Source organism: Balaenoptera physalus, assembly GCF_965194825.1.
Source record: "Balaenoptera physalus genome assembly, chromosome: 11".
Taxonomy (NCBI): domain Eukaryota; kingdom Metazoa; phylum Chordata; class Mammalia; order Artiodactyla; family Balaenopteridae; genus Balaenoptera; species Balaenoptera physalus.
The window spans coordinates 30,930,174-30,957,874 of NC_138896.1; the positions used below are offsets into that span (position 1 = coordinate 30,930,174).

General features: G+C 34.4%; 2 protein-coding genes across 15 annotated transcripts in view; one reads left to right on the forward strand and one right to left on the reverse strand.

The window, feature by feature from the left end:
* The window catches only part of RUNX2 (RUNX family transcription factor 2), a 224,795-nt gene that overhangs the window by 171,075 nt on the left and 26,019 nt on the right, over positions 1-27,701 (reverse strand). The gene's annotated exons all lie outside the window — the stretch shown is intronic.
* The window catches only part of SUPT3H (SPT3 homolog, SAGA and STAGA complex component), a 446,064-nt gene that overhangs the window by 12,669 nt on the left and 405,694 nt on the right, over positions 1-27,701 (forward strand). For 11 of the 12 annotated variants that reach the window (XM_082412495.1, XM_082412497.1, XM_082412496.1 and 8 more), the window contains one exon: positions 28-128. In XM_082412495.1, the coding sequence (XP_082268621.1) occupies positions 28-128 (101 nt within the window). Of the gene's footprint in view, positions 1-27; positions 129-24,241; positions 24,339-27,701 lie in introns of those variants that run through there. The other variant, XM_082412503.1, reaches the window with a different exon arrangement.

The following is a 27,701-nucleotide window of genomic DNA, read 5'->3' on the forward strand; positions in this document are numbered from 1 at the left end:
GTAAGCTGAGTTCTCTTTTTTATTTAGATGAATAACACTGCAGCCAGCCCAATGTCTACTGCCACTTCAAGTAGTGGAAGAAGTACAGGGAAGTCTATAAGCTTTGCAGCAGAATTGCAGAGTATGATGTAAGTATGGCTCTGTATCTCAGTTATTACTATTTTAAGTTTATTCATGTTGATAAAAGACAATAGAAATAACGAGATTTATAAAACTTAACTTGGAAATTTGTACTTAAGTACAAATGAAATAGTCTGATAACATTTTAAATAGCTGTATGTGGAAGGGACAAATTGGTTAAAAATGCTACAGTGATACTGTATTCAAAAAGTAAGTATTGGTTCATCTTCATAAAAGAATGAATACTCATGTAGACATTTGTGCTCTGATTATTATCTGCCCAAATCTGTGTTATGGATTGCTTATTGCTATTTTAGTTTTAGATTTAAAAAATTTTGACATTGATTATATTCTTGGATAGTTGGAAATATTTCCACAGAGTTCTCAGTTTTTCTCAAGTGTCAGTCATAATCATTCTGTGAACCTAATTTAGTTTTCAGTTTTGATAATATTTGAAATCACTGTGTTTTAGAACTTGAGAAAAAACTTAGGACATTTAAAAAACACATTTGTTTAGTTTTTGAGAAATTGCATAGTCATTAACATTTCTTTCCTAAAGCTCTTTTCAGCTTGATTTCTGGCTTCTTTCATTGAGTGAGACTGCATATCTTGATTTGATGAGAGGTAGCGTATTTATTAGAAATGTGTGCTGGCGCATATTAGTTTTTCTTTATTATTGGTCCAGGAGACAATTTTCTGCATAAGGGGGACAACACGTTAGAGCTCTTCTTTTCCTATGGATACATTATTCATGACATACCCAGCAATTTTAAAAGAATGTTTCTGTTGAAGATTTAAATGGGTGTATATTGATAGCCTTCATAGTGGATTAACTCCACTTTGTGATGATTATTGTTCAAAGGAAAAATGAGTTTGAGCATATATCTAATGGTTGCTTGGTAAACATACTTTAAACAGCATCAAAAATGTTCAGGTCACAGGTTCTCAAACTTTGGCCTCGGGATCCCTTTATACTCTTAATTATTGAAGACCTTAAACAGGGTTTGTTTATGTGAATTGTTTCTATTCATATTTATTGCTTAGAGTTTAAAACTGAGAAATAAAAATTATTTACCAATTTATTTGAAAAAATAATAAACCTATGATATGTTAAGTGAGATATGCCCTATAAAATAGTTATATTCTAAAACCAAGAATTGGTAACACATTTTGTTAGCTAAGATGAGACTAATAAAATGTGTTAATTTAGGAGTTGTATGAGGTGAGGCTGTCTGTTAAATTATGGAAAATGTTAAGGGTTTATGCTTGTATATACTTTTGTATGTTTAAATTTTTTAGCTATGGTTTAGTAGCTTTATGTTAAACTTTTATGTTGTACTATGTTGATTATTTTTAAAAACACTAGACATGTTTTAGAATGTTTATAGTAAAGTGAGGAAATTAATTTTCCTGTAGAGCCAATTCATTGATCTACTTTGTATTTTTAAAAACTTTTAATTTTGAAAATTTCAAACTCATAAAATTATTGTAATAGTATAATGAACTCCATGCATCCATCATCAGACTAACGCTAATTGTGTTTTGCCAGTCTTCTTTTTTTTTTAAATTAATTAATTTAATTTTATTTTATCTTTGGCTGCATTGGGTCTTCGTTGCTGCTCGCGGGCTTTCTCTAGTTGCGTCGAGCAGGGGCTACTCTTCGTAGCAGTGTGTGGGCTTCTCATTGCGGTGGCTTCTCCTGTTGGGAGCACGGGCTCTAGGTGCACAGGCTTCAGTAGTTGTGGTGAGCGGGCTTCAGTAGTTGTGGCCCACGGGCTCTAGAGCGCAGGCTCAGTAGTTGTCGTGCATGGGCTTAGTTGCTCCACGGCATGTGGGATCTTCCTGGACTAGGGCTCGAACCTGTGTCCCCTGCATTGACTGTGCCACCAGGGAAGCCCCTTGCCAGTCTTCTTTAACCTTTCTCTCTACTCTTCACTTTTTTTTAAATGAAATATTTTAAAGCAAATCCCAGACATCATATTTCAAATTTGGTGTTATTTATTAAAACAATGTATTTATTAGTAGGTAAAAAAACATGCTTTATAGTAGAGGTCAGCAAACTGTGGCCATAGACTGGCTGCTTGTTTCTGAAAATAAGATTTTATTGGACCACAGTCACACTCATTATTTATCTGTTATCTATTGCTGCTTTCATGCTACATGGCAGAGTTGAGTATTTGTGACTGACACCATATGGCCTGTAAAGCTGAAAATATTTACTATATGGCCCTTTACAGAAAGTTTGATGACCCCTGATCTATAGAAACAGCTTTCTGTAAGAAGAAAGCTGGATTTCCTTTTGTCATTTATACTTAGGAGAGGTTCTACTTAGCGCATTGGATAGACTGCAGGCCACTTAAGAAAACAGAAAAAAATAAAATAAAAGCTAAATTCAGCACTTTCTTATGAAATACTTTTGCAGACATCTTCCCAACTAATGTGCTTAAGCTAGATTCAGAATGCAAAAGTTATTGTTGGCCACGGCTTTGGAAGAAATGTACATTTTCCTTCTATTTCAGACCTCATAGAGAGGCCACTCCTAATAGTTATACATTCATCATTTATAGTCTGAAGTTATTTTTTCTTCTTATGAATTGCTTCATAGAACAGGAAAATAGGGCCAAGATTAGGGGAGTCCTTTTTTTATTTACCAATATTTTCTATTGGCATGAGGTTTTCAGGCTTTTGATTATATAAAATTAGAATCAATATGCATTTGATCCTTGCTTATGTGATTTTAAATGAGAAAGTGCAGACTTAAGTCTCTGTGTTAATTTTGTGTTGTAGGAATTTCATTCTGTGGATCTCTACTTTTTTCCCCCTGCATTTTCACAGTTCTTCTAAGCCTGTTTGTGTTGTATATTGCTGTTTTTTAATCCTCTGGCTGCTGTCTTCCCTGCCCATTCACTGCTAATGAGTTGGTTTTTCTTGGCTCCATGCCCTCTAAATAAGTAACAGGATTGTAGTGTCATTTCCAGGGAATGGCTTCACTGAAAGGCATCTAGTTGTCAGGCACAAATGTGATTGTCAGGATCTGCTATTAAATATAGAACTGGCAGCCGGTTTGTTCTCCTATTAGAGCCTTGATGGGACTGACCACATTTTAAGTTCGGGTGAGATATAATACTACGACTGCAGCATTCTCTAGGAAATGCTTCTACAGATTTTAAACTAGCGGATTGGTGGTCAGACAGTTGCTGGTGGGTTGTGGATGACAGCAGCTTTCCCTTACCTAGTGCATGTAACTGAGCACGTTTGCTATATGCTCCTTATCACAGCTCTTAGAATAACATGTGCTGGAAGGGTCCAGAGGCTTCTCATTTTTAAGTTATTGAACTCAAGTAGCCTGTAAATTAGAAAGTGAAATCTTTTCAATCTACATTGTAGGTATTTTTGACAGACTTCTTAAGAATTTAAATTAATTTAAACTCACTTGAAGGAATCTTCATTGGACTTTCTTTTCCTTATTTTACTCATTTATAAATTTCTTTGCCTTGTTATATTGTACTTTTGCAGGTTTATAGGCCTGGTGATAATGTCAGGTTTCACTGCTTGGTAGCATTTAGTAATTCTCATGTGACCAAATTTAAAAAAAAAAAAAGGATTTTGTTTGTATGCTACTTACATTTTATAAGAATACTTCCAAATGAAAATTTCATCCTTATTTAAAATCCACAGATTGAAAAGAAAATTTCTAAATCAGAGTTTATTATAAACAATAAAATTCACTCTCTTAGTTGTACTATTCTGTAAGTTTTGCATTTTTTTTTTAAAAAATCAACATTATTAAGCCCTTATATAGGAGGACCTAAATGCCTTCAAGATAGTCTAGCAGTAGAGAAGGGTTGTGGAGAATAAAAATTGTCAGGTAATAGGATGTGAAAAAATCCATGGTAATACAAAGGAGGGAGTGGTGAACTTCTGAGTGTAAGCTTCCTAACTTTAGGTCTGTACTTTTGACTGCTTCCTGAACGTCCATTAAGTATTCTGTTAGCACCTCAAACTTAGTATATCCAAAACTGAGCTAATAATTTTCTCAGTAAGATTCGCGTCTCTTGGGAATTTTTGAGATAAATAGCAACAACCATTTATTCATTGCTACACTAGAGTAGGTCATAGTTGTATATGTGAAATGGTATCATTTGGCTGTTATTTAACATGATGAAGTTATGTGCTGTGAAAGAATGTATTCCCAGTTCTATCCTTACCTTAATCTGACTTTAAAGGGACCTAATATATAAATGAATCAATTAGTAATAGATGTTTATTAAACTGCCACAGGGTTCCTTCAAACATTGAGTTTCCCTGGTGCATTTAAGGTTTTCAGGAAACTGGAGGAAAGAAATTCTTAATGGTAAAAAGTGCTAACATTAATATATTATAGTTTCGGAGATGTTTTAATAATGCCAGTGATAATAGCGAATGCTCTTATGTGTACCAGGCATTCTCCTGAGTACTTCCACATACCATTTCATTTACTCCTCCCACAACCCTATGAGGATACTGTTAGTCCCTTTTATAGATGGGGAAACTGAGACCCAGAGGTTCCTAACACCAAAAATTGCCATTACAGCAAGTGGTAAAACCTTGATTTGAACCAGGAAGCCTAACTCCGGAGTCCATGCTCTTGACAAATTACGCTAAACTACATTTCAACCAATAAAACTTATTTTGATTTATAAAATTTAGTATACAAATGAACTTTTACCAACTTATGTATGACTAGTGTGGTGTAATGAGGTGATAATGGGAAAGATGAATAATTGTTCAGTTAATTACTGTTATTTGTGATGAGGTCTAATTTTTACAATAAATATTGGATTAAGTTGCTGTTTTCATATTATCATAGCATTTATTTCAATTTCCTATTCCTAACCACCAAATCTTTTTAAGCAAGGCCATATCGGTAACCAAGAGAAAGTATAATTTTTCATAGAAATTGAATACTAATATACTCCTTATTGGATGCTTATATTTGTGATGGTTCATAATTTTGGATATAAACATGGCCATATTGTTGAATATTTAAATGTCTATCCTACTTTTATATTTTGTCACTATTAAATAATAATTTATCTTAATTCCTGACATTTAAATTCATTAAAATATGTGGATAAACTTATCCTTGTACTTTTTGTGAACTGTATCTATTTGGAATGTTTTAAGATATGCACTGGTTTATAAGTATAATAATAATGAAGATTTCCAAATTATAAAATTGGTCACAGTCTTTCCTGAAAGTGAGAAAGTGTGCAAAAGTTAATTGGGAACATAAAAGCACTGTGTAACTGAAGATTGTTTATACTTTTTTTCCTTTCAGAAATGAAACAAGGTAATGTTTAAGTTGCTAGATCCAACTGAATTAAGTGCTTGCATTGAAAGAATGTATCATTTTATAAATGTGACAAAATACAATTTGAATTTATATTAAATATCTCTATCTATTGTTTCATGAACAGAAAATACCTAGGCCTTTTATTTTAGGATACATAATCACAAGACGGAAGAACATTTTGTTCAGTCTTAGAAATGAATTCTTGAAATTCAGGGAGAGTCATTTTAATAATTTTGTGTTGAAAATCCTTAGTTATGTGGGGAAAAATAGGTAAAAATTCATGGATTTGTCATTCTAAAATTCTGGTATTGTATAAATGCAAGTTATTACACTGGTCAATGGGAATATCTGTTCTGAACTAGTTTGATGGCAGAACCAGGACCTAACTGATATGTGGTTATTCATTGACTTCACTTATCTTTGGTGTTAATATTCATACATTCTTCTGTGTTCCTGAGTGCTTCCCTAGACCCTGCTGAGGGTGTTATGTAGCATATGGTTTTTGTGTAGTATTAACTTTCTTTTTTTTTTTTTTTTTATAAATTTATTTATTTATTTATGGCTGCGTTGGGTCTTCGTTGCTGTGCACAGACTTTCTCTAGTTGTGGTGAATGGGGGCTACTCTTTGCTGCAGTGCGTGGGCTTCTCATTGGGTGGCTTCTCTTGCTGTGGAGCACAGGCTCTAGGCACATGGGCTACAGTAGTTGTGGCACACAGGCTCGGTAGTTGTGGCACACGGGCTTAGTTGCTCCGCGGCATGTGGGATCTTCCCGGACCACGGCTCGAACCCATGTCCCCAGCATTGGCAGGCGGATTCTTAACCACTGCGCCACCAGGGAAGTTCCTAGTATTAACTTTCTAAATCTGAAAACTTCCGAATTGTGAAATACATGTTTCAGATAAGGCATTGTGGACTTGTATCTACCTCATAGGGTTTATATGAAGATTAAGTGAGGTATTGAGTCAAAGCACATAGTATTGTTTCTGGCACATAGTAAACACTGTCCTGTTAGCATTTATCATTGTATTTAAAAGAATAATTATGATCATCAACATACTGATTTAGGAAGTTATAAAAATATTTCAGGTGCAGGGGGAAATGTTTGCAGTTTTATGGGAAGAAGTTTTATAATTATAGAGAAAAAATTGATTTGTCTATTACAGCATGCTGCCCAGTAGAACTTTCTATAGTGATGGAAATTTCTATTTCTGTGCTCTCCAGTGTGATAGCCACGAACCACATGTACCTTTTGAGTACATTAAGTGAGCTCGGTAACTGAGCAACTGAATTTTGCATTTTATTTTAATCAATTTAAATAGCTACATGTAGCAAATGGCTACCATATTGGACAGCACAGAAGAAATATGGAAAGTACACAGAATACTTCTTTTCTGGTACGCTTATATTTTTATTGAAATTGGGAAAATACATTTTACATGTTACATGATTTTATTTTGTATTTACTCTTTTTTTTAAAATAAATTTATTTATTTATTTATTTATTTTTGAGTGTGTTGGGTCTTCGTTTCTGTGCGAGGGCTTTCTCTAGTTGTGGCAAGCGGGGACCACTCTTCATTGCGGTGCGCGGGCCTCTCACTGTCGCGGCCTCTCTTGTTGCGGAGCACAGGCTCCAGACGCTCAGGCTCAGTAGTTGTGGCTCACGGGCCTAGTTGCTCCACGGCATGTGGGATCTTCCCAGACCAGGGCTCGAACCCGTGTCCCCTGCATTGGCAGGCAGATTCTCAACCACTGTGCCACCAGGGAAGCCCCCTGTATTTACTCTTAACACTGTCATCCATTTACTTTTTACTTCTTCCTCTTATTTTGGATTGTCATTGCCTCGCAGTTCTTTAGTGATTGGGGCTGTTAATTTTTGGTTACTTTGGCAGGTCAGATTTGATTGGTAGGTTTAATATTACATTCGTGTTCCATTTTGTAGGCAGTCTGGATAATATTGAAGTGTGTTTCTTAAAAATGTTCTTTTGTGAATTTACTTAATATATTTATACTTAGTCCTTCTGAAAATCCTGTGACTATAGCTCTGGGTATATTGTATTGCACTTGATTATCATGCCAGTTGTGTAACTGAATATGTAACAGCGTTGTAAGTTTTGGGCACTCGTTTTCATGTAGCTAGATTTGCAAAATTTACTGGTAGCTATAAGTTAGCAGTATGTTACATAGCATTTTGTCAATTCATTGTTTTTATTTTTATTTTTAATATGCTGAGATTTTGAAAACTTATTTTTAAATGTATATAGGTCAGAATTAATCTTTGAAAAAGTTACTCGATAAAAATGGATTCTTCAGTACTGAAAATATATCAGAAAGTGGTTAGTAATTTTGGGTAGGAAATTAAAATTCGTTATCTGTGATTATGTGCTTTCCTCCTTACAATAAATTCTGTTGATACAGAATGTAAACTCTTAAAATTAAAAAGGTGTGATTTTATAAAAGAATAATAGATTCTTAATATAGAGTAATGGATCTTTTTGATCTTGACTCTGTCGAGTCAGAGGATCCATGGCTGTTTTTAAGTTTACAGAGGCACAGTTCTGATTCTCTCTAGATGTGAGACGTGCAGTTTTATATTATCTCCAAAGAAATGGGAATTGACTTATTCTGTGGTGTGTTTTAATATGTCAACATACCTATGAATATGTGTGTGCATATTTTTAGCATATTTAAAATACATCACAAAAGTATATATTGGTATATATATTCGTATGAGTATGTCACCTTTTGCAAATTTTTCTTTTTTTTGTTTGACATCTCTGCATAGACATTTAAACAATCTCAAGTAAAACACCATACGCCTTTTTAAAAATACTGTAGTAATTAGGTTTTCTAACTGGCATAACATTTTTTCCCAGGACAGATTAAATAGAGTTTACAAACCCCGGTTCTGGGGAAGAGTAGTGAGAACTAATCCTTAACCTGTTATCTTTGAATAACTGCTTTCTTCCTGTTTCTCTGTCTTGAAAGAACCAGGTTATGACCAGTTTTTGAGTGTTAGTAACCTTTTGTGGCTGTCTACCTATTCCTAGATTACGTGGGTTGGTAATGTGTGTTTAATAGGGATAACAATATACTAGTAATATGTTTCTGCCAATTGCGGGTTAAACTTTTTGGGCTGGCCTGGCAGTCAATTAATACTTATTTCTACAACAAAAATAACATTCTTTTTTGTGTGGAATTACTTCCAAACAGTTGAACTTGGAGTACAACCCATTTCTAAGTCAAATACTGTTTGTATTTTAAAATTTTGCCTCTTCCAACCTAGAATTTGGGATTATCAGCATCCTTTATGTCTCTAATCCTTTAGAAGGATGTGAGCAGAGATAACATTTGTTTTAAATATACAATAAAACTTCACTTATCTGGAATTTGTAATAAAATATAAATGTTTTAAAGGGTAAATTAACATTAAGGACAGTAATACCACATATAAGTGAGTGATTAAGGTAACATGGTACAATTGAAAGGATTGTAGATTTGGAGCCAGAAGATTTGGTTCACTTTTGTATTGGTGGATTTCATAATGTTAAGAACAAAATATCAGGCTTCCCTGGTGGCACAGTGGTTAAGAATCCACCTGCCAATGCAGGGGACCTGGGTTCAAGCCCTGGTCTGGGAAGATCCCACATGCCACAGAGCAACTAAGCACATACGCCACAACTACTGAGCCCACGTGTCACAACTACTGAAGCCCGCACCTAGAGCCCGTGCTCCGCAACAAGAGAAGCCACCACAGTGAGAAGCCTGCGCACTGCAACGAAGAGTAGCCCCCGCTCGCCGCAACTAGAGAAAGCCCGTGTGCAGCAACAAAGGCCCAATGCAGCCAAAAAAAAAACCACACAAACCATGCAAATGTTATGGGTAGGGGAATTATTATATAAATATTTTTTTCAAAATGAAGTATTTTTTTATATTTTAGAAGCAGTTCATGTTATTTTCTGAAAAGAAATTACAGAAAGATAATAAAGAACACTTAAAACTCACTGAATTAAAGCACTGTTAATGCTTTGCTATTGATCTTTCCACTTCCTTTCTAATGCACATAAAAAATAAATGCCAAAATCCCATATTATAGCTGCTGTTGTGTAACTTGGGTTTTTACTTATTATATAATATCATAGGCCCTTTCCATGTTGATAAATATATGGCATTATCTTCGTAGCTGCAGTAGTTTGTATTCCATTATGATGTCTTTAAACAGTCTTGTTAAGTATTGATACATTAGGTTATTTCTAATTTTTCAGTTTTATAGATAGGATTGTAATGAACTTCCTTTACTTCACAGGTATAGATCTCTCTCCTCCCTTCCTTCCCCTTCTCTTTCCTTCCTGCCCTCCTCCCCGCCCCCCCTTTCTCTTCCTCTGTATCTATATCTTTGAGCATGTGACTGGATATTTCATTAGGAATAATTCCTTTAAATTTCTTTTTTTAAAAAAATATTTATTTATTTATTTTATTTTTGGCTGCGTTGGGTCTTAGTCCCGGCACGTGGGATCTTTGTTGCGGCACATGGGATCCTCCGCAGCTGCTCGCGGGCTTAGTTGCCCCTCTGCATGTGGGATCTTAGTTCCCCGACCAGGGATCGAACCCAAGTCCCCTGCATGGGAAGGCGGATTTTTAACCACTGGACCACCAGGGAAGTCCCTCCTTTAAGGTTTTTGGTGACCTTCCATAAAGGCTTTAATGAATTATAATCCCACCAATAGTGTATGTATGCCTTGCCAATATTGAGTAATGTGACATGTATATGATATGTATTATTTATATATAAATAAATTTATATTTATATATAATCTTTTAATTTATACATATTTAAAATATATATTATCATGAAAGAATTGTTTTAGTTTAGTTTTTAATTGGTAGTAATTTAAGAATAGTTATACAGTAAAAAGTTTTCCTATTCCTGTTGCCTGATTTCTTCCCTTTAAGTAACAACTTTTATTCTTTCTTGGGTATTCTTTCTGACTTTCTTTATCCACATTATAAGCATATAATGAATATACGCTTATTTTTTCCTTTTTACACATGGAGTACCATTCTGTAGACATTCTTTTATGTTTGGTGTAAAAAAAAAAATGCACCAGGAGATCTCTGCATAGCAACATGTCGGTGGGGGAGGGAAGGAGGAAGGGAGGGAGGATGTATTTAATTTAAAGTTTTTCTAGCATTTTTTTTTTGGGGGGGGGTTCACTTTTTTTTTAATTTTTTTTTTTATTTTGGTAAAAGTCACATAATATAAAACATACTATTTTAAGCATATTTAACTGTATAGTTTGGTGGCACTAAGTACATTCGCATTGTTGTGCAACACTCACCATCATCCATCTCCCTAATTTTTCACCTTCCTAAACTGAAACTCTGTCCCCTTTAAACACTAACTCCACATTCCCCCCACTCCCCCGACCCCCGGCCCCTGGCATCTACCAGTGTACTTTCTGACTATGAATTTGACTATTCTAGGTACCTCGTACAAGTGGAATCAAACCGTATTTCTCTATACCCAAGAATATGAATGACTAGTTTTTTAAAGCCTTTATCAGGAATAGATATTTTATCAACTGCCATTTTAGCATCAACTTTTTCTAGCATTTTGTAGATGAGTTACTGTTTGATGAACTCTGGAGCCTAAATAAAGAAGGGAGACCTTTATTTTTCAAGGAAACTGAGGCAACTTCTAAATGAGTTACTTAAGTCAGAAGAGGTAATGAGGTCCTCACACAGATAAGCAAAAAGAAGAAAATAAAAGTTATCTGTAATCTTTTACCAAGAGATGCTTATATTTTGGGTGTGTGTGTATGTGACTTACTGAAGTCTAAAAGTCTAAAAGCTTTTTTGATAGTAACTTCCTAATTTTTCCTCCAAGAAACTTGGATTTTTTACATTTCTATCAATAGTTATGAGAGTACCTCCCTCCATCTCTCTCTGACATTTTAACAGTAGAAACATTCTGCTTTTCTCTTAACTATTTTACATTACAGCTTTCCTTTGACTAATGAGTTTGAAAATACTTTGGCCATTTATATTTCTTCATATGTGAGTGTATGTTCATATTCTTAGCACAATTTTACTGAGTTCTTGTTTTTTCCCATTGTTTATTAAGGGCTTTTAATATATTAAAGACACTGAGCCTTTATTGATCATATATGGCAGTCTCCCCACAATCCCCCATACCCTTCATCATTTGGTTTCCTTAAGGTTGATTTCTTTTTAATATGTTTGTTTTCATTTTTAATGTAGTTAAATCAGCCTTGTACTTTATTACTTCCACTTTGACAAAGTCCTACCCTCAACTTTTGTACAAATTATCATGTACTTCTTATATTTCAGGCTTTTAGGCTTTTCAGGCTTCTTATATTTCTGGCACAGGGAGGGTTCTAAGTTAAAACAGTTTTACTTTAAGTTGGTTTGCCAGTGGTCTCACCACCACAAATTATATAAACCTCCCTTTTCTCTCAGAATTGAAATGCTACCTTTATCAGACAATAAATTATTATTTTTGAGTTTTCTGCTTTGTCCACTGAATTGTCTATTCCTTTGCCAGTACTACATTACTTTAGTTATTATAGCTTCTTAATATGTTTTAATATTTGGTATTACAGTTCAGGGTCACCTGCATAACTTTTCTTTTTAAAATATTTCTTGTCTCTTTTACTGTTTTTATTCTTCCAGATGAATTTTAAGGAATCATTTTATCAAGTTCCAAAGCAAATTCTAAGTGCAAATTTTAAGCAGTTTCATTTTTCTTTTCTTTTTATGCTTTTTGCTGTATACTCAAATTTCAGACATTGGTCTATGTGATTCATTTTACTTTTAAAGTTGATTAATGAAATAATTTTACTTTTAGAAAGTTTATTTGAAACAACACTGGATAGAAACTGACTAATGAGTGACTTGGTTAACTAGTATGTGATTAGAGATGCTGAAGAACTTCTCAGTTTTCTTTAGTATTTGTTTTTCTTGCTTGAATGTAGAATTGTGCTGTGCCTGCAGTATGTAAAAATCAGCCAAACTATCTCCTCAGTTTTTAAATCGTGCAGTTATTGTCTTACTTTTGAATGGAGAGCATGACTAGAAACAAAAGACCAGCTTAATTTTTTCATAGGGATATAAATCTGTATTCTGACTAATAGAATTAAATACAGGGGCATCCATGCCATATGTATCATAGAGAATAAACATTTAATATATTTATTTTATAAATACATGAGTTAATCTAAGTGATGAAATGGATCTTATTTTGACCATTTTAATGAAAATATTTCTATAGTAAGTTTATTATAGCACATTTATGACTATGTATAAATGGAATACCAGGTACAGTTTAATTTTTTTTTAACTGAAATTTCATTGTAAATATCAGGTGTTGCAATCTACTTGTACTATAGTGACGCCCTAGGGTACCATAGAGGCATAAAGTGTAGTTTGCTCCTATGATAAATAGTCCTACTTTGCTATGCTCTTTGAATTTATAATTTTTTGGGGTAGAGTTTTATGTTTTCTCTCGTTTGCATCTGCTAATTTTGTTGCTGTTCTTGTGCCATACTCTGGCAGTGTTTCACCTCCCCCACCTTTTGCATGCTGCTTCCAGCCTACTATAGACTAGAAATTAAATTTATTAGATTTGTATCTAAAATAAGAAGTCATACTCTAGGAAAGCCTGATACACTTTCTCTTCTGAGAAAAGTTACTTGATCTTTGGTGCATAAACTTAATATCAATTTTGAGAGTTGAGTTTACTTACTACTTTTGGTTTTTGGCTGTATTTTTAGTAGCTGAATTGTCAGGTAGCAGGTCAGAGTTTATTTTTAAGTCCTTTGTTTGGGACTGAATCTGTTTTCACAGTGAAACCATCTTAAGCATGTTAGGTTTCTGGGTTAGTTCAGTACACACAAATTTTTTTTTTTACCCATAAAAAATAGTCTGAAGTAATATTTTCAGCTATGCGTAATTATCATTCATACCATTTTGAAGAAGCAGGCAAGGCCACTGGCTGGGGTTGGCAAGGATGGGAGGGAGGGAAGCTTGAGAGTGGTGAAGGTTTGTAATGGCAACAGTGGAGTTAGAGAGAGAAGGCTAATTAGGAATGTGCTTAGTGTTACCTAATTTGTCAAGGGCTCTGCAGAGCTTATAAAAGGGCTCTAATAGCAAGGTTGTATAATTTTCTATAGCAGTGCTCAACGGCTGGGCATAGGACTGGAAAAGAAAGATGATTGGATTGATTTAGGGATTTGAAGGGCAGATGTAACAGAAGAATGTTGAAATTCGAGGTGTTTGAGTCTCTGATCACTGAGCCTAGGCTGGTGGGGAGGGATGGAATAGAAAGGTATGAAGGAGTTGATCAATTTGTAGAAAAATGGGAGAAGGAGAAGGGTTTGGAGAGTTCAGTGAAATATGACATTAAGTAAAATAGAAGATTAATTAAGAGAACCGCAGGTATAGAAAATACAACAAAATGGAAAACATCAGCTTGGATGTTTCATCTTCCAAGAAGACGTCCTTGGCCTGTCCAGTCTTGTTAATTCCTTTCTGTGTGCCGTGGCACCTTGTAGTATACTCTTATAGAAGTCCTTATTTTACTGTATTCCAGGGATCTATTTACTTGTCTATTTCTATTCCCCACTGTAAGCTTCATGAGTATAGAGCTTGTTTTAATTTTCCTGTTTTACAGTACATGGTACCTGTTAGGTACCTAGTAGGTGTTGAATTTAATAGAATGAATAGGAAGTTGTGTTCAGAGTGGGATAGTATAATTTAGGAGGATAATCTCCATGGGAGTTGCTAAAGCTGAAAAGAGGTTAGAACATTTTTATGTCACTCATCACCTATCTATTTTGCTTTCTTTCTTTTTTAAAATTTATTTATTTATTTATTTATGGCTGCGTTGGGTCTTTGTTGCTGCGCGTGGGCTTTCTCTAGTTGCGGCGAGTGAGGGCTATTCTTTCGTTGTGGTGCACAGGCTTCTCATTGCAGTGGCTTCTCTTGTTGTGGAGCACGGGCTCTAGGATCGTGGGCTGCAGTAGTTGTGGCATACGGGCTCAGTAGTTGTGGCACACGGGCTTAGTTGCTCCGTGGCATGTGGGATCTTCCTGGACCAGGGCTCGAACCCGTGTCCCCTGCATTGGCAGGCGGATTCCTAACCCCTGCGCTACCAGGGAAGTCCCTAACATTCTATATTTTGAGTGTCTTTGATTTACTTGAAACCTCTACTGCTTCCTTAGAAAATTGTAGCTATATGTCATGTCTGGTTTGTAGAAAGAAGGATGGTCTTGTGGAGTCATACAAATCTGAGTGAGTGCCATTAGTTCTCTTTTTTATATTGCTGGGGATTCTATTTGTAAAATTCAGATAAACATATACATCTCTCAGATTTCTTATGTGTATTGAATCAGATTGTGTAAATCATTTATATAGAAAATAGAAAGGTGTTCATTGTACATCTCTATATAAATGTCTATACCTTTTAATTAGTTGGACTTTACAGGGTTATAGATAGAATTGAACCTCAGCATATTTTTGTAGGACCACCTATCTGCCTTTATTCAGAAACAAAGGAATCTGGGTAGTATCAATTACTTTGACTGAATAGAAAATCTGAGAGTCTTTTTATTAACTCCTGAGGAAACTGAAGAACAGTGAGATGAGGTGATTTGCCCTAGAATGTTAGTTTTGGGTTAGTTTTGGGTTCAGGGCTGTATACCTGGTCTTCTGAATATCAGCCCAGTTTACTTTCACAGAGCCTGTCTGCTATAAATTAGTGTTAATTTGACTATTCCTCACTTGTTCCTCATTTTTTAAACCGCCAGCACTGGCTCAGTTCTTTGTTTTACTTTTATATTTGAGATGACACTACGGTATTGGACTCACTTAAAAGTAAAGAATGAAGTATATACTTGAAGTGTTTATGTTAATTTAGAGCATAACTTCTTTACGTGCCTTAATTCCTGTGATCATCTATTATAAACTGCTTTGAAAGTATAAAGACTTCATTCATTTAGACACTACTGGGATGTCTGAATTTCCTGATTAGAACCTGCCATTCGGTTGACAAAAAGAATTTATCCTTAAATTTTTTGTTGCTTTCATGTTTCATAAGCTTCCTTTAAAAGACACAGTGACCTAATTATGACCACATTTCAGCAGCCAGACATTATTTTTACAAATTATTCCTTGTTTTGAAGTTAGTTTTTTTTGTTTTTTGTTTTTTTTTTCCTCTCATTTCAGCTCCCAACATTTAGTCTAAGGAGGTGCCACCCAGTGTAGCCAGTATGTGAACTGTTTCTCATTGTCTTTTGTGAGATAAGTAGCTTGAGCCGGCTTGTAAACGTCCTCTGCTTCCTTCGTTGAGATAGTTTTCCTGTGTTACAAGAGGAATTAAATGATGTGCACAATGATGCACATTCTGGTGCAAACTCTTTAACTCATTGTGGACTTGTAATAGACAGTCCGAGACTGTCACTTGTAAGCAGACCACATTTGATATAAAGGATTATTAAATGCTAGTGCTTTTCATTTATTCATTCAACAAATGCCTGTTGAGTGCCTACTGTTTGCTAGGCGATATAGCAGTGAATAAAACAACAAAACTCCCCCAGATCTCATGAAGTTTACATTCCAGTTCTGTTAGAAATGCCATTATTATTTCTCTTTTCTCAGAAGTTCTGTTGTTTTTGTATTAAAACTGTATTTTTGCAGTTTACAGTCTTATGCATTTGAAGCTGTGACTTAATTCTGTATATGTTTACATATAGTGGTAACACTACTATAAAAAATTAAATTTTAAAAATTTAATCAGCTTAATTTTTTAGTGGATTCTCCTGAGCTTTCTAGGTAGAGAATTGTATTATCCACAAATAATGCTTCTCTTTTAAGTCAGAACTTCCAGAACATTAATAACTACGAGTGAGGATAATGGATCTTTCTATTCCTGATTTTAATGGAAATGTTTTTCGTATTCACTGGTAAGCATGGTGGTGACTTTTGGTTTAAAATGGTTTAAATCACTTTGAGGAAGTAGTTTTATATTTCTGGATTTAAAAAAGAAAATGAAGGGGAGTTGAGTTTTATCAAATGCCAAAAAGGGTATCTTTGAGACGATTGCTTTTTTCACACTTGACCTACTGATGTGTTATATTATGTTAATAAGTTTCCTATCATTAAACCACATTTGCAATCTTGTTGTGAAAGTTTACTATCATTTATTAATGAACTATATCTCTGAAATAGAGATTAACCTAGAACCCTTTTATGTCTCTAAATATTAATCTGGAACCCACTTGAATCTTTGACTTAATTGTGTATATCTTTACATGTAGTGGTAATACTTTTAATTACATTTTTGGCTTAGATCATTTTCTCTTTCCTGTGACTTATAAAACCTTTGAAAACAGTATTTGTATTTTTGTCACCTTCTAGCTTTACTCGAAGTTAGTGGTTCTGAAGCAAGGACCTTTTTAGGAGGAGATGTAGAGGGAGTTAATTTATAATAAAAGGAAACAGTGACATTATGAATTGACTACACAGCATATCTGGATAGAGCAGTGTATTAAACAGTCATTCTTTGGTTGTCTGTCTTATGTTTCTGACACATGTCCTGTTTCTGATTTTAGAGTATTTTAGAGATTATACTCCAATATTAGAAGTTTAATGATGAACTATAAAGCCTGGCAAATTGATGAAAACCGATGAAACAGCCTATTGCTTATAAAGACTAAATCCGCTAATGTGATGGTTCTCAAACTTCAATGTGCATTAGAATCACCCCAGAGCCTTGCTAAACCCTAAGACTGCTGGACTTCACCTCCAGGCTTTTGATTCAGTAAATCTAGGGTGAGCCCAATAATTTGCATTTCTAGTAAATTCTCAGATGATTCTGGTATTGATGGTCCAGGGACCACACTTTGAGAGCCAGCACACTAATGTTATCTAGCAGCGCTCCCTGACTTATCAGTAAATAGCTGATTTAATCACAGTTCTAGCAGGTGGTGATTAAAAGAAAACTCACTGGGTAAACTAAAAGCCAACAAAGAAACTTGAAATTTTTTTTAACCTTTATTTTTAGTAGACTCATTAATGGAAGATCAAAGGACAAAATGTAGTTACTGTGATTCTGTCATTGTGACTAAGTATGTAGAGGTAGACTGAAGTACCAGTGATGGGATGTTCTTTTCTTTCCCTCATGCAGTTGCCCCCAGAAGTACTAAACTCAAATTTAGATAGCCCATTCATATCACAGTCAATAACATTAATAATCAAGATCCCACAGATTATATAGAGACAAAATTTTAATGATATCAGTGGGAAGATTACAAATTTAAACATCTTTATTCATAAATTAATTAATTTATAATTTACTAAGCATATATGGTATGCTATGCACTGTGGATGCATTGGTATAAATAAATAATTATAAATTGTGATGATTATTAAAGGAAATGTACAGGCCACTCTGAAATAGTGGAATATGGGAACTTAATTTAGGGAAAGCCTCTCTAAGGATGTTCATTTAAGCTGCAGCCTGAAGGATAGGTAGGAATTTTGGCTCCACAGAGAGTTACAGGAAGAGGAAATACTACTACCATCACTAAATAGGCATTATGCACTAACATCTTTGCATGATTTCATTTGCTAGCCCTGTTAGTTGGATAATATTATTCCCAAATTTTAGATGACGAAACTGAAGATTAAAGAAGTTAAATAACTTTTCCAAAGCTACCCAGCTATTAAGTGGTGGAGCTGGGATTTCATTAGGTCTTCCTGACTCTACAGCCAAACTTTTAACTGCTATGTTACATTAGGGAGATTTGAGAATATTTTCTAAATTATCAAATTATATGAGCTAACTTTATATTTTACTTTTTCTCATTTTTACACCAGGGCCCTGCTGTTTCTATAAATTAGACTAGAGTAGGCCATTTACAAACATACATATTCAGATATACACATCTATACATACATACGTATTTATATTTCTGTAACGTTAACTTTTTCTCATTGTAAAGGTAACACTTTTGAGAGATTTTGAAATCTCTAGAAGAAAAAAGAAGGAAATAATTTCATCATTCAGAGATAATCATTTTGACATTTTGTTATGTTTGATTATTTCAGTATTTAGGCATTCATTATTTAAAAAAATTGTAATCATACCTTGTATACAAAATTATTTACTGATAAATAGACCTACAATATTCACATGAGATATACATCTGGTTTTGGAATGCTAGTAATTTTGTAATAGTTTCATTTCATAATGTATTGACTTTAGCCTTCATGTAGTTAGTGAGAAGGGGAAGGGGTTTCACATATTTCATGAAGTCAGATTAAAAGCATTCTGTTATAGTCATCTTTAGGAGTCAAATTTGGTAAATCATTCTTTAACCTTGTTGCTCTGATGGAGTGAAGTTTTTAAAAGAGATATTTGTAATCTAGTTTCTGGGCTGTTTTTCTCATTTTTAAAGGAGTATAAATAACTTTAAGAATAAGATATAATCTTGACTTGTAGTTTACCGTTCAAGAGTATTGTGCTAATAGTGTCACTAATTTTTTTATGCTGTTACTTTTCTTTTATTGATTTTTATCCGTTGCATGAAGTTTTGTGTGTTTGTTTTGTGAGTACAGAAAAATCATTTAGATTTCAGCCTTCTATTTAAACCACAATCCAATGGGATTATGTTTATTTGACTTTTTTTTTTTTTGTCTCTAGCATGTATATACTCCTTTGCTTTTGTAGACAGACCCCCAAGGATGCCAGAAGAGTTTAAAAATCTGTGGACTGTAAGCCTTGCCACATTTTATGTTTATTAACCAATTTTCAAAAATATTAAAGGTCAGATTTTGTTTTATCAAACTTAACATCTTGCCTTTAGTGATATATGCCTATTCCTTTTGGGTTCATTATATGTCATAGTGATTTGTGTTGAGGTATTTCTTTTGTGTACATCTACCTCCAAAAGAGTTTAAATACAGTTGCAGAACTTTACATTTGTCACTTGAGAAACAAGGAAACACATTTTAAAAAGAAAATCAGAACACCATTCCATAACAGTCATACATAAATCAGTGAAATAAAATTCATTTAAAAAAGCATGCTGATCGTTCACTATAGTTTAATTTAGTATAACTCTTATTTTTAAGCTGTTGGATGTAAATTGAGTTTAGATATTAGCCAGATAATCATATTATTTACACATAAGCCTTAAAATGATGTGTGTAAATAATTCTTTCATGTTAGCTTCTTTCTTTTGTAGTAAATTTTTACTGAAAAGTCTCCAGTTTTTAAATATATAAAGTACCACTTTTTTTCTTTTCTAACCATAAAAGTTATGTGTAAGGTATTTTCCTTTTTTCTAATATAGTATTTCTCTAGCATGTCTTTTTTCTGTACTTGTTATCAAATCCCTTTTCTAAGTCTTTTTATGTTTTGTTTAGACAACTGTTCATTCAGCTGTTCATCCACTTATTAATTCATTCGAGAAATGATTATTTAATTCCTATTATATGCTAGGCATTTGACTACATGATGTGGAAAGAAAGTACGGGGAGGAAAAAGGGAATGGGAATTCTTTTGTACTGATGCATGTCTTAGGTATGAAGTATGACTTTTATGTGTCTTATCTCATGTGGTCATCACATGAGATAGATTTAACATTTCCATTTTACAGATGAGGATTTAGGTTCAGAGAGATTAAGGGTTTGCATAGAGAACATAGTTTATAAACAGCAGAGCTATGGTTTGACCCCAGGACTATCTGATTTTACACAGTGTTGCCTTCCTACATGGGAGATAGGTGAATAAAGTGAGTATACTGCTTGTCTTCACAGAGGGTGTGGTTTGGTGTGCTGTATCTCTGTGCTTTGTGAAGATGTCTGCAGAGAGCATGAAGTTATAGCTATCTTCTCAGCCCTTCTCCCTTGCAACCAGAAAAGCTCCTTTAAAAGTCCATTTTCCTTATTGGGCTTTCTCATAGCATCTTATGTGAAAAATGGATTTTACAACTAAAAAAAAAAAGGGCTTCAGAGTCACTGGTCTAGGAGAATTGTATATGTTTACACATATGTATAAGTAGAGAGATAAATAGTCTTATACACAGATAGAAACAGAAAGAGAATGATAGGAGATGAATATGTGAAAAATTAGATATACTGGTTTTGGAATACAGAGGTAGGTTAATGGGATTTTCAATTTGGCATTTGGCATTGTAGAAATCTGGAGGTAGTGTGGCAGTGAGGATAGGTAGGGGACACTGCAAGTAAGGGAAACGGCATGATCCAAGACCCAGAGGTAGAGATGAGGCATATGCGACAGAAAGTTTAATGTGTCCAGAGAGAAACTTGATTGTAGGAAAAAACAGACAAAACTGTTGATTGGTATCAGAATGTGGCAAGCTTTGAATGCCAGACTAAGGAGTGTAGTCTTTTCTGTAGGTAGTGGGAAACCTTTAATAGGTGTTTGAAAAGATAAAGGTGTGATATGTGGTGATACTGATAAAGAAAGATTGATTGTAAGCAGCATGTAAAATGGATTGGCTGTGGGAAGACCTGTTGTACTATAATAGTCGAGGTGAGTGGTAATGGCAGTGGGAATGAAGAATAGGAAATGATTATAAGTGATAAAGCAGAGGCTAGATTGTTAGGTATTGGGGCCTCATGGAATTAGTGCATTAGTTACCAAAGCTAATTCTGACGTTTCCCTCCTGGAGGGAATGGGAAACTGATGGTGCCAAGTGGCAAGTTTGAGTGTTGAGTTTTATCATTTGTATCTTAACTGATTCCAAAAAGACTTGAGGAGTTTGTCATAATTGTTTATAATAGAATAGGATAGAAAAAATGAGAATCAAAATTAAACCTAAAAGGAGTGGAGGTGCAAAATTAATACAGGTGGTAAAAATGCACTGAGATGCATATAATAAAGTCCCTCTCTGATTGCTGAGTTGGGACAAAAGTTTTACTGTAAAGCTTCCTAGAATATAGGAAAGATAACATTGTATACAATACTGTCTCAAAAGAAACTAGATTCACAGTCCATGATATAACACATAGTTATTAGGAGTTTAACATTTATTGGTACTGAGGCCTGAGAAAATTTTCTTCCCTGGAAGCCTGCAGAGGGACACTTTATTATATAGTCAACAGTATCCTTAACTGTGTATCGGCAGTAAATATAGTCCTGAGTATTCAGCTGATTCTTTTAACATCTTTGACTTCCAGCTAAGGAAACAGCACTATTGAGTAAAAGCACATTTATTTATTTATTTATTTTTTGTACTTTTTTTTGAATTTTTGAACTTTATTTTATTTATTTTTTTATACAGCAGATTCTTATTAGTCATCCATTTTATACACACCAGTGTATACATGTCAATCCCAATCTCCCAATTCATCACCCCCCCACCCCCCCACCCCCGCCGCTTTCCCCTCTTGGTGTCCATACGTTTGTTCTCTGCATCTGTGTCTCTATTTCTGCCCTGCAAACCGGTTCATCTGTACCATTTTTCTAGGTTCCACATATATGCATTAATATACGATATTTGTTTTTCTCTTTCTGACTTACTTCACTCTGTATGACAGTCTCTAGATCCATCCACGTCTCCACATTTATTTATTTTTAAAGAGATTAATGGAAAGTCTGATCTCAAGATTAGTTGTTTCAAATTGTGCTTTCTGGAACCGTAGGTGTTTCATCACGGACCTCCAGGTTCTGGTTCCCTTATTCCCACGTTAATCAGAGCAGCTCTGCCTTTATTTGTTTTATAGATTTGGTTTGCATTTTAAAATTTGGTGTTGGAACAGAGAGTTCCATAGCTTAAAGAAGTTTGAAACCACTGGCTTATAGCAGTGGTGTCAAAGTAGAGATTAGGGAAAAAATATTAATACTTCTATTTATATATTTTTTCATGCCTTAAATTTTCTGTTTCATGAATAATTTATAAGGTAAATAATGTGTTAGAAAGGTAACATATATATATATATAATTTATAAACAAATGTACAGTGGTGGTCATTACATGTATATTTTATTGATGGGTTACATTATAAAAAAGAGGAGACCCACTGAGCTAGAGGAATGTATAGACAAAGTAACTCTGAGATAATTTTTAATGAATATTGTATCACAAAGCTTAGTCTTCAAAACTGCTTGGTTTGCTGAAAATTTTAAAGTTTTATTCTTTGGTAAAAAACTGGCTGGCCCATATCCCCTATTGCCATTTAAAGGCACAAGCATTTTTTTTTGGCATATTCAAGTTTGAACTTTTTTTTTTTTTTTAACAGTACTAAATTGTAATGACTTCATATGATATACATGAGATTTTTTTTGAGCTTTGACGTATTTTATCTCATTTAAATCTCAAAACATCCGTGCAAGGCAGGGCAGGTAGGTGGATTTTTCCTCCTGTTTCACAGATGGGGAAACTAAGGCATGAGGAGGTGGTTATTTTTCTAAAAGCCATGCAGGAAAGTAAAAGGGCTCTAGAATGAAGTTCTTCCATCTATCTATCTTTTTCATTACCTTTCTGCTTCTAATCACTGCCCTGCTAATGCCTCCTTAAAACATGCATCTAGGGCTGCAGAAGCAAAAACTCAAAATAAAAGATTGATGTCAGGATTCAGTAGAAATGAGCATGGTTAGATGAAAGTCAGGAAGAAGAAACTGAATTTTAAATGGAAGGATAAACCCTCAGGCATGTAATGGTGAAAAACTTCTGCAAATTCCTATTGTTTATTAGTGGCTCCCTGAAGACCAGAATTGAGAAGGATTGTGGTTATACAGGGTCTCAGTGGGAAAAAATGCCTTCTACCACGATATCTGCTATGGATGGCCTTCTGCTAGCCAGGAAGTACTGTTAGAAATAATCTTCTATCCTGAATGTAATAAGTATGGCAGAGACAGAGAATTTGGGAAAGCCATAGAGAGTTTTATATAGTTCAGTACTGGTAAGCGATGAAACTGAAGCTCAGAAAAACTGTTTTGTCTTATATCATTGTAACTCTGTAACTAGATCTTAATTCTCTGACTTGCAGCTTAGTCCTTTAAAAATCCTATCATACTAAAAAAGTTGGGATGAGGTGGGAAGCTTGGAAAAAAACAAGAAAACTAAACCATGTAAAGGAATAATTTATTAAGACTATGTCCTGTGACTATAATTAATCTTTCACTTTGACTTTCTGATATCCTGGCTGGCTATCATACTTTGTCTTTTTAAGTTTGTTTCCTTTGTAGGGCTACCTATTAGATATTCAGGTGTGCTGAGCCAGCAGATACTGGTCATGAGGAACATTTTAATATACAGCCCTTTTGTTAGCATAAATCAGTTTGTTTGATTTTGATTCAATTAGGTTCAATGGAGACATTTCTAGACTCATAAGAGTGAAGCCTGCTTTAGAGAATAGTATATAGCAACTACTAAACCACGCTGCTTATAAATAGTCCCTTACACATCAGATTTAAACATTCTCAACTTCCGCTTGTTTTATTGTCTCCCTTGTCTAACTCATCACATTCTTTATTTCTTAAATGAGCTTCCTTTCTCCATCCACTAAGTATATTCCTCTTGTTGTCTTTAAGGCCAATTCACCTTTCATATTCAGGTTTCTTTTTCTCTAAGTCTTCCTAGCCAAGAGTAAAATGCTGATTCATACACAACTTCCTTACCCAAAAAGTTGACATGCTTTTATCTGTTCTTAATTTTTAATGAATTTTAAATTTCTGGTAAGCCTTTCTGTGGGCTTTAATCATTATAGGTGTGCCCATCCTAAATTTTACTATTCTAGGTAATTTTCAAAGGGAAACCTACACATATGGACCCTTCCCTGGAAGTTTGGAATCTAAGGCCGTGCTCATGTGGACATGAATGAAAAGAAAGTTCAGGTAGGAGAACGGAAAGAAGAAGGCAGTACCTGAAGGGGCAACTAAGGGTATGTCCTTTATAAGGGTAGAGAGCAAGAATAAGTATATAGGTAAGGGGAAATTTAGGCTGAGTAAGTGAGGGAGTTCTCAACTGTACAAGAAATAAAAGAAAGTTGAAAGTTCTGTTCAAAGCAGTCTAAGAAATCCTTCAGAGGAGATCAACTTCTAGGAGCTCTGTAATAGTCTAAGTCATATTAGTGTACTGCTGAATCTAGTAGATGTTCTTTTTCTTTGTGATACTACTTCATGCCACTTTTTATTACTCTAAGTTAGGAAATTTGAATTGCTGTTTTGTCTGACAATTTTTCATATATACAGTTGTCTTCTGTGTTTCCTGTTTCATTCAGTTAGTTGTCATGGAATGGAAAAAAGACAAGACTGGGCACCTGCAATTGTAAAATACTTAACAGTAAATAGTATAAAATATCAAAGAGAGGAATTAGTTTTCAGAATCAAAGTCTGAATACCTCTCAGCTTGAGGCCTCTGAGATTCTAGAATAGGTTCTTAAAGACATGATTTGTGAACCACCTAGAAGGTGAGTACTAGAAGCCGAAAGGTTGTACTCAGCAGTAGCCATGCCTCACAAGCTCTGTGCTGTCAGGGATACTGGGTAGCCATCTCAGGAACATGGGCCAGATAGAGTGTTTTTAACTTTCAGTAAGGAATTGAGAAGTTTGCGTTGAGACTTCGTGGACAACATGGGTAAATATAGCCTGGTACCTAGTTAATACGGTTGTGCAGCTTAATCATTTTTAAAGTGTAATTATCAAATTTTTAAAAAATTTGAATTTATTGAATTCCTAAAGACATTGTTTCACAAGAAAGAGTTATGTACCACAGGACCTGCTCGGTGGATTAATTGAGGGGTGAACATGAGAGTTCTCTTTAGGTTTGAAAAGTATGTTTTGGAAGTGGAAGTAGATTAGACTTTCCATCGGTTTGTTGCAAGTCTCTCAGAATTGGGAATTAAGAGTAAACCACGAGGTACTCTTCACTCAGCATCAGAAAGAACTCGGGGACAGAGATGGAGTGGAAAAGTTCAGGGAGCTGGTAACTCCTTAATTGAGTGTTATTTGGAACAGGGCTTCTCAAATTTTGTTTTTCCCGGGGATCTTGTGAAAATACAGATTCTGATTCAGAAAGTTTGGGGTGGAGCCTGAGGTTGTACATTTTTATACAAACTTTCAGGTGATGCCATTGCTGCTGGTCTGTGGACCACATTCTGAGTAGTCACATTTAATCTTTTAAGAGGATTTAAGAATTGGCAAGTTGATTATGTGTAATAACTGCAGTGATTTTTTTCTGACTGGTTATGGGTGCTTTACACGTGTTATCTTACTTTTCACAGAAAACATTCAAGGTAGGTGGTAATATTTTTATGGGTGAAGAAATTGAGACACATTGAGCTTAAGTAGCTTGCTCACGGTTTGTAATTGGTGTGACTGGGATTTCAACTTAAAAGACACAAAAACCCTTCCTAGGTCTGTCATATTTCCATGAGATTCTGTGGTTTTTGTGAAACTGATTTTCACACTTAAAAATAGTTTCTAATTGTGGGAATTTACTCTATGTCATGCATGGGGGGAAAAAAAACAACCCAACATTGTTTCCAGTACCAAATTTGTTGTATGGGTTCAGGAAAAATAAGCTTTTTAAACATTAAAGCATACTGTCAACTAAATTTTAAAAATTATAGAATTTATTCATTCTTTAGTGGAAAAATATTGGCAAGTATAAAAAAAGTTTTTCATAATTCTTCTGAATTATCTAAACATAATGATTGCCACTGTTTTGAGTTTTTCTGATACACATGCATACCCCTGTATAATTTTTTAAAAATTAAAATTGTGTTGTGTACACCTATTTTTTCCCACTAAGCACAACTTTAATAATGACATAACAAAACTCTACTTTACCCTTTCCTGTTTTTCTCTTAATCATTGGCAACCTCACCATTCTCTGCTAGGCTGCAATCAAATTTTCCTTATTCTTCGTCTCTCCCAGTAATTGCTGCCAAATTCTGCTATTTCTTTGTATTATCTTTGTAACTTGCTTGTGTTTTTCACATTCAGGCTAGATTTTTTTTCTACTAGTTAATGATGACTAAATCACCATATAATTCTTAAATTCATTCTCTGCTTCATTGGTTGACTATTTTGGCTGCACACAAAACCTTTAGTCTTTCTTTTCTCACATCTTTTTAGTGACTTTGATGAAATCAGTGTGAATAGTTGTGGAGTTTAAAGCCAGTGAAGTATCTGACCCTATTAGCTTTTATTTCTAACCAAAAATTTTTTTTAACTTCTTGCCTCCATTGCCAGATAGGGCACCGGTTTGCATGTTTCCTTTTCTAAAATGTAGTATCTGTGGTTTTATACTTGCATGTGTGTTTATTTAATTTTAATAAATAACTCTACCTTGTTTAGGCTTTCTCAAGTTGTTGGTTTGATCATTAAAACTTTACGTATCAAATTAAATATGGGTGCAGAATGACTGGAGAAGTCTGTTGATGTTTGTAGATGCTCAAACAGTTTTCTCTTCTCCTCAGTTCTTTATTCTTTGCAAAAATGTCTCATCTACTTATCATCACCTATGGCTTCTGGTCAGTGCATCTTCTCTCGGTGGATCCATGTAGATTGAGAAATGTAATCTCACAGCTTTAATCCTACCCTCTGCCAGAAAAAAAAAAGCATCTAGAGCTCTTTTGTGGCTTTTCTAAGATTTTTTGTTTTGAATAATAATGGAGAAATGGTTGTGGATGAAATTGGGATGAACAGTGCATGTCAAAAGATATACTTCCTAAAGTCATGTATATAATCTCTTCGGTAGGTAAAGAAAAATGTACCCTTATCCGTGGATCTTTGGGAACATCAAAGATTTAAGTGAATAAGAATTTAGGAAAGTATACTTAGAAATTAATATTTAGAAATTAAAGTTGTCTCGGTTACTTAGCATAAGTGTGTGCATATAGGCTTTAAATTTTAGGTAGGACAGTGAGACCGTGGTAAAGGGAATATTGTGGATAATTACAGGAACTAGGATTTGACTCCAGATCTGACTGACACCAAAGCCTGTGATTGAAATGATTATGGTTTTAATTTTATAAATAAGGAGGATTATAAATTCCTTATGTTCAATTTAAGAGCTTAATTTTTAACTCCTAAAATGGTATTTTCATCTCATGTTAAGTATATACTGTGTGGTGTGGACATTAAATAAGATTATTGATTATAATGATTGGTTAGGAATTATTTATTTCCTTGGAACTTTCATTTTCTGATTAAACCTGACCCAAATCTTATACCTTGGTATCTTCTTGTTTC